Here is a 7,384-nt window from a genome sequence, read left to right on the forward strand (position 1 = left end):
TAAGCTTCAATTCTGCCTCTTCAAGGACCTTTTATGACCAATCAATCCAATGTAGTAACTTAGTCACTTTATTCCATTACTGTTTTATTTATTTATTTATTTATTTATTTATTTATTTATTTATTTAAGGGGAGAGCACGAACACAGTCCCCATTAACTTGTTTCATTTATTTTTTAAAATATGAAATGCTTCACATATATGTGCATTATCCTTGTGCAGGGGCCATGCTAATCTCGGTATCATTCCAATTTTGGTATATGTGCTATCAAAGTGAGCACCATTATCCTCTCTTCCCACCCCCCAGTGTACTGGGGATGGAACCCATGGGCATTCTACCTCTGAGCTACACTCCCATCCCTATTTTAAAATAGAGTCTCACTAAGTTGAAGAAGGCCTCATGAAATTACTGAGGCTGTCCTGGAACCTGTAATCCTTCTGTCTCAGCCTCCCAAGTACTGAGATTATAGGTGTGTGCCACCACACCCAGCTTAGATCATGTATTTTCAAAAGGGTTAATACTGTCCCTTCATCACCCACCTAGGTTGTGTAAATTAGTTCTTGTGGTGGGGGTAAGTGATATTACAGAGTATACAGAGTAGATACTATTGAGTTTTGTGCCTCCCCAAGGCTCAACTGTGTCCAACAAATCTCATTCCTGGAAGGGGAGGCAGAGTCAATTAAACATGCCTGAAAAAGCTTTTCAGGGGAGTAATAAAGAAATAAGTTGACCTAGGTATGGAGACACATGTTTGTAATCCTAGTACTTGGGAGGCTGAGACAGGAGGATCACAGTTTGCAGCCAGCCCCAGCAACTTAGTGAGACCCTGTTTCAATAAAATAGGGCTGGCGGTGTGGTTCGAAGGTAGACTGTCCCTGGGTTCCATCCTCATTAACCACCCCCGCAACAAAAGTTGAGAACGCTGTACTAGTTGAAGGCCTTTGAGTACCTAACTTGACTCTAACTCCAGCTAGAGAGAATATCTGCTTGTCCTAAGTGTTGAAAGAATCCGAATACAAATGAAATCATGAACATTAAAGACCTACACAAATATGAAGTATGACTAAGCCAGACATCTGTCTTCATTCATATTCTTGTATCCCAGAAGTATACAGTCAAGCTCCACAGAAGATCCTGATCTTAGCCTTCTGAGCTTTCTTTCAGAAATAGAGGATCACCTTTCTAAACTCACTCTCATGTATAAGCATCTATGGCTTGATGCATTAATCACATCAAAAAGACTTCTTGTGATGTAAGGTGACCACTATGCTTTTGGAATCCCACAAGCTCTACAGATATCTACCTTTGTTCAACTTACCTTCAGAACTGACATAGAACTCGGATACCTTCAGACTAGCCTCAGATCTCTCAGCCCGTTTACACCTGAAATTAGGAAAAATGATATAGAGAGATGGATCCGTTTTGGAGAGAACAAGTATTTCTTTCTTCAAAGGCATGTTATTTGCTTCTAGGGTCAGCTTATCACAAAGCAACACATACATCTGTTCCTAACCTGGATTTGATAGTATAAACCTACTATCTCATCTCTTTATGCAGACTCAGTCCCTCATAACATCTCTAACAGGAACAAATAATGCCAATTCAATGGCTTAAAGGATTTTAAGTGTAGATTAAATAAGGATTCCAATGCTTGAAGGCCTAACATAATAATAGCAAGAAGGACAACAGCTAACAACAATTTTATAATGCTTACTATAAACTAGCTGCTGCTGTTAAGATCTTTGCATTAGGAAGTCAATAAATGGTAGTTGCAGAGAAGTCTCAGGGAATCAACTAGTTATAAACTACCCAAATTGATGGAAACATTACCTATTCTTTCCATCAAGGGAACTGATTGCTTCCAAAAGCTTTTGATGCTTTCTCTCTCCATCACTGTCCCCCTAAACAAAAAAGGAAAAACCATCAGAACAATGACAGGGGTAGCGCAAGGTAGGGGGAAGACAACATGGAAACTCAGGCCTACGTAAAATCTTTGGCTACTCTGGTCAGTGGAGAACTTGGAGAACTAGTGAATCAGATGTGGTTTGGTGTGCAAACATCCCAGCCCAAGCTCAAAGTATTGCTTCAAAATCCAAACTCCCTCATTATACAGAAGATAGATCATTAGTAACTTGAGAGCTAATGCTATGCTTGTCCTAACTTGTTTTGAGGAAAAGGGAATGATGTTTCTAAATAGAATAAATAGTGTGATCCGGCACAAAGACCCTGGCATATAGTTTAAGTCATAGCCACAATTACCAAGGTAGCTTTTCCCAAGAGGAAATACTCAACAAAAGTCAACAACAACAAAAAAACCCCTCATTATTAAAATGGATTTTCTATGTGCTTCACCCTCCAAGAAAAAATTTAAATACCTCTGTGAGGAGAACAGATTTAAAACTCCTATAGCTTTTGTTGGAGATCCAGTTTATGTGGAAGCTAGGGAGAAAATGGGTCATAGGAGGAACTCTAGATGGAGAAACCATAGAGGAGCAAATAAAGTGACCTGAGGGAGATGAGAGGGGAAAGAGGGAAATTCTCTAATGTACATGATGTAGATTCCCAGACATGTCAATCACTAAGCAAACACGAGGAGGAGGGAGGGAATGGGGTGGAAACTGAGAAAGGGCTAAATGAGTGATGTATGCATGCATGCCTCTACCATCTTGTACCCCATTAAGATGTATGACTACAATGCATCAATAAAAAATTAAAAAGAAAAAATATAGATATGGATGTTAGTAAGGTAATTAGAAATACTACAAAAGTCCAGGCTCAGGAAATCTTGTAACGAAGACCATGTATTTTGGTCTTAAGAACTATCCTTGCCGGGCGTGGTGGCGAACGCTTGTAATCCCGCACTTGGGAGGCTGAGACAGGAGGATCACACAGGTTCGAAGCCAGCCTCAGCTACTTAGTGAGGCTCTCAGCAACTTAGCGAGACCCTGTTTCCAAAAATAGGTCTGGGAGTATAGCCCGGAGGTAGAAAGCCTCTGGGTTCCACCCCCAGTGCCACACACACACAAAAAGAACTATACTTAAGCAACTTGAAGGTTGCAACTAATGTAGTCTTCAACTTCCATGGCACTTCATACAGTGTCTTTTAGGTGAAAAATGAAATAACTGGGCTTTATTTGAGACTGGAACAATTATATATAATGTCGCCAACCTTTTCCTTACCAGGAATGTGTTGTGTACCCTAATTCTGAGGGCAGTTTAGCAGTTGTCACCCACCTCATCTTCACTAGCACTCAAGGGATAGTTGTTTGGCAGATCCACTAGCTCCTCCTGCTGGCTCAAAGCCAATAGGCTGTTTAAAAAAAAAGGAAACAAATATAAACATTTGCACTTTGTTAGTGTTAGAGGCCCTGGGTTTGATCCCTTGGAAGAGTTACAAAGGGGGGCAGTTAAACGTACACCTCAATCAGGCATCACCTCCAAGTAAGAGCACTTGGTGATAGCAATACAAAATTGCATGAAAAAGATCTTCAGTGATTAGCACTGCATTGGCCACTGAGAAGCTATAAAAATGACACTAGGTAGGGTAGTAGCAAACACCCTACAATGCACCAATAAAAAATTAAGGCACCCTGGGTCTTAAGGGAAAGCACTTTCACGATTACTATTTTTTTTTCTTTCTTTTTTTGTGTGGTACTGGGGATTGAATCCAGGAGCATTCCACCTCTGAGCTATACCCACAGTTCAATATTTTATTCTTTATTTTGAAAACAGGATCTAAGTTGTGGAGGGCCTCACTAAATAGCCGAGGCTGGCTGGCCGAAAACCCGGATACTCCTAGCTCAGCCTCTCAAATGCTGGGATTACATGCGCGAGCCACCACGCCCAGCTCCCGATCATTATTTCTATGCACCCTCCACACATTTGGCACTTTAACAGGTGTAACCTACCCAAACTGTCATCTGAATCATTTGGTCTCAGAAATGGAGGAGAAGCGAGTAAGCCACTTTCCCTGAGGCTTGCTGAGCGAAGTACTTAACTAAGTAGATTGGTACCCCCAAAACAAATTAGAGTCTAGTATTACCTAATAGAATACTTCGGTATCTGCAGAGTAAACATCACCAAACGGACATTTAGTCTCCATATGGGGGAATCCATAAAACATCAGAGAAGCGGAAATGTGGGTAATTTCAATAGAACTCCTGTACCGCCAGCACCGAGGGCTAAATCCGGCAGCGGCAGAAAGGAGGTCACGTGACGAGCAAAGTCAAACATTTTAACTTCGTTGCTGAGGAAAAAGCCTGAATCCCGAACAACAGGGATGCAGCTAAAAAAAAAGCTGAGGCATGGAGGGATCAAACTAAATTAAACGGCTTTAAAGGATGGATCTCAGAAGAGTAACTACGGGCGGGTCCTGGGAGGGGAACGACTGCTGTTTGTTAAAAGACGAGTAGCATTTCCTAAAGGCCGGGAAACTCGGCGTCCCAAGAGTCCTCAGACTCTCTTCCCTTTTCCCCCTTACCCCTCTGCAGCCCGGAGAGCCTTCATCGCAGCAGCCTTACTTCTCACATGGGTTAAGAGCGGAAGCCGAAAAGAAAGCAATTTCCGTGCCGGCCGCAAAGCAACTTCTGCTTCCGCTAATCGCGCGCGACGAGCGACGTCACTTCCGCTCCGTCGAGGCGCCGGGGAGGTCGGAGTGCCTTCGGGAGCTCCTGCGCCGGACCGCGAGGCTGGAGGCGAGGGCTGGTCGGTGGGAGGGGCTAGCCTTTCCTCACCGCCCCGTCTCTCCCTAGCGCAGGCGGGGTCTCCCTAGCCGCCCGCGTTTCCCGCGCGGCCCGAGGTGGCCCGGCCGAAGGCGACCAGCCTTCGTCGAGCCTTCATTGTCTCCTCTTCCTCTAAACCCAAGGGCTCCGGTTGAAAGCGTCACACAAGCCAATCATTGGCCAGCCCGAGGCTTTAACCAATGCCCAGGATGTGGCCCGCCTATGCCCGATCGGCCCCGGAGACTCGACGACGGACAAAGCAAGTTTCTTTTCATTTTTAGGAATAATTCCTTTTGCGCTCGTGCCTCTTGATATTGCGTAACAATTTCATCCAAGAATGGGCTGTGGCAGTGGCAACACTTCCTCATCTTCCAGAAACTTTGAAGATAGTATGTATTTGTAGTGCTGGGGATGGATCCCAGGGTCTCACGCATGCTAGGCCAGCGTTCTACCTCTGAAGTACACTCGCAGCCCCTCCCCCCATTTTTTTTTTTTTTATTAAAATAGTAAACCCGGCGTGGTGGTCCACGCCTGTAATCCCAGTATTTGGGGGAGGCTGGGACAGGAGGATCACCTGTTAAAAGCCAGCATTAGCAAGTCAGCGAGACCCTGTTTCAAAAATAAAGAATAAAAAATAGGGCTGGAGGTATAGCTCAAGGTAGAATGCCCCTGGGTTCAATCACCAGTAATGCAAAAAAAATTAATTAATTAAAAAGGCTGGAGATGTAGCTCAGGATTAGAATGCTCCTGAGTTCATTCTATCCCTACACACACACACACACACACACACACACACACACACACACACACTCTTGTCACCAGGCGTGATGTGCTCACTTGTAATCCTAGCACTTGGGAAGCTGATATGGGAAGAGCACAGGTTGGAGAACAGGCTCAGCAATTTATCGAGGCTCCCTTGCGACTCAGTGAGACCTTATTACATAATAAAAATAATATAGGAAACCGGGCTTGGTGGAGCATTTTTGTAATCCCAGTACCTGGGAGGCTGAGACAGGAGGATACAGGTTTTTGACCAGCCTCAGCTATTTAGCGAGACTCTTTGCAACTCAGTGAGACCCTGTTTCAAAATAAAGAATAAAAAAATACGGCAGGTGGTGTAGCTTGGAGGTTGAATGCCCCTGGGTTCCATCCCCAGACCCCCCCCCAAAAAAAACAACAACAACAACAACAACAAAAAACAGGGCTGTGGTTGTACCTGTGGCTCAGAGGTAGAATGTCCTGGGTTCCATCCACAGTATATCCTCACGCCAACCCACACACACAACAAAACATAAAAAAAAAAAGGACTGGAGTGTAGCTTAGAAGTAGATGTTCTGGGATCAATCTCCAGTACCAAAAAACAAAAAAAATTATTGTCATTTATTCTTTTAATTCATTCTCATTTTGTTTTGCCCCACTTTTTTTTTTTTTTTTTTTTTTTTTTTTGCGGGTCTGGAGATGGAACCCAGGGGCATTCGACCTCCAAGCTACACCCCCTGCCCCTGTTTTTTATTCTTTATTATTTTTTTTAAAACCAGTCTCACTGAGTTGCAGAGGGCCTCACTAAGTAGTTGAGGCTGTCCGCAAACCACGATCCTCCAGTCTCAGCCTCCAGCATGCTGGGATTACAAGCGTGCACCACCACGCCCGGCTTGCCCCACTATTCACTGAAATCTCTGGACAGGATCATCAGTGACACTCAAGGTTGCTAAGGAAAATGGATACTTAGCCAGGCATGGTGGCACACACCTGTAATCCAAGTATTTGGGAGGCTGAGACAGGAGGTTCAAAAGTTCACTGCCATCCTCAGCAACTTAGTAAGACTTTATTTCAAAATGAGAGAGTGCTAGAAGCCAGGCGTGATGGCCCACATTTGTAATTCCAGCATTTGGGAGGCTGAGACAGGAGGATCCCTGTTCATGGACAATCTTGGCTACTTAGTAGAACCTTTTGCAACTCAGTGGGACCCTGTTTCAAAATAAAGATCCCCACTACAAAACAAAACCAAAACAAAAAACAAAAAAACCCCCAGAATTTTTCTGTCTTTGCCTTCTCAGATTTTTTGTTGCTTATTTTTTATTTTTATTTTATTTTATTTTTTGTTGCTTATTTATTTATTTATTTATTTTGTGGTACTGGGGTTCCTGGAAGCCCTTCTACCTCCGGGCTACACTCCCAGACCTATTTTTACATTTTTTAAAAAATTTGGAAACAGTGTCTCCTAAGCCAGCGCGGCTTCGAACCTGCGTGATCCTCCTGTCTCCGCCTCCCAAGCACGGGGATTACAAGGGTGCGCCACCACGCCCGGCTCTTCTTTTATGTTTTGTTAATGTTTTGTTTTCTTATTAATTAAGGAAATATTTTGGCCATATGTGCCAGGCCTCTAGGTATTTGGGGATATACTGGTGAACAAAGCAGATGTGTTCCTCGGCTTCGTAGAGCTTACTTTATTTTTGGGGTTTTTGAAACTCTTTCCTGGGGTTTCAGGGCTATTTTCTCTTGATATCTTAACTTTATGACCACCTTCCTCAATCTTCTCTGCTGGATGCTTATTATTATTTTTTGTTTGGTGGTACTGGGGTTCCTGGAAACCCTTCTACCTCCAGGTTACACTCCCAGACCTATTTTATATTTTTTTATTTGGAAACAGGGTCTCTTAAGCCA

The 7,384-nt window shown here is 43.5% G+C and overlaps 1 protein-coding gene across 1 annotated transcript in view; it reads right to left on the bottom strand.

Moving 5' to 3' along the window:
• The window catches only part of UTP14A (UTP14A small subunit processome component), a gene marked incomplete at both ends in the record, with an annotated part of 28,513 nt that extends 24,008 nt beyond the window's left edge, over positions 1 to 4,505 (bottom strand). Inside the window, 4 exons of the mRNA XM_080719150.1 lie at positions 1,318 to 1,382; positions 1,830 to 1,900; positions 3,234 to 3,309; positions 4,480 to 4,505. Coding sequence (XP_080575276.1) covers positions 1,318 to 1,382; positions 1,830 to 1,900; positions 3,234 to 3,309; positions 4,480 to 4,505 — 238 coding nt within the window. The remainder of the gene's footprint in view (positions 1 to 1,317; positions 1,383 to 1,829; positions 1,901 to 3,233; positions 3,310 to 4,479) is intronic.
• Positions 4,506 to 7,384: the final 2,879 nt, after the last annotated feature.

The sequence above is a fragment of the Muscardinus avellanarius genome (genome assembly GCF_963383645.1).
Source record: "Muscardinus avellanarius genome assembly, chromosome: X".
NCBI classification, from domain to species: domain Eukaryota; kingdom Metazoa; phylum Chordata; class Mammalia; order Rodentia; family Gliridae; genus Muscardinus; species Muscardinus avellanarius.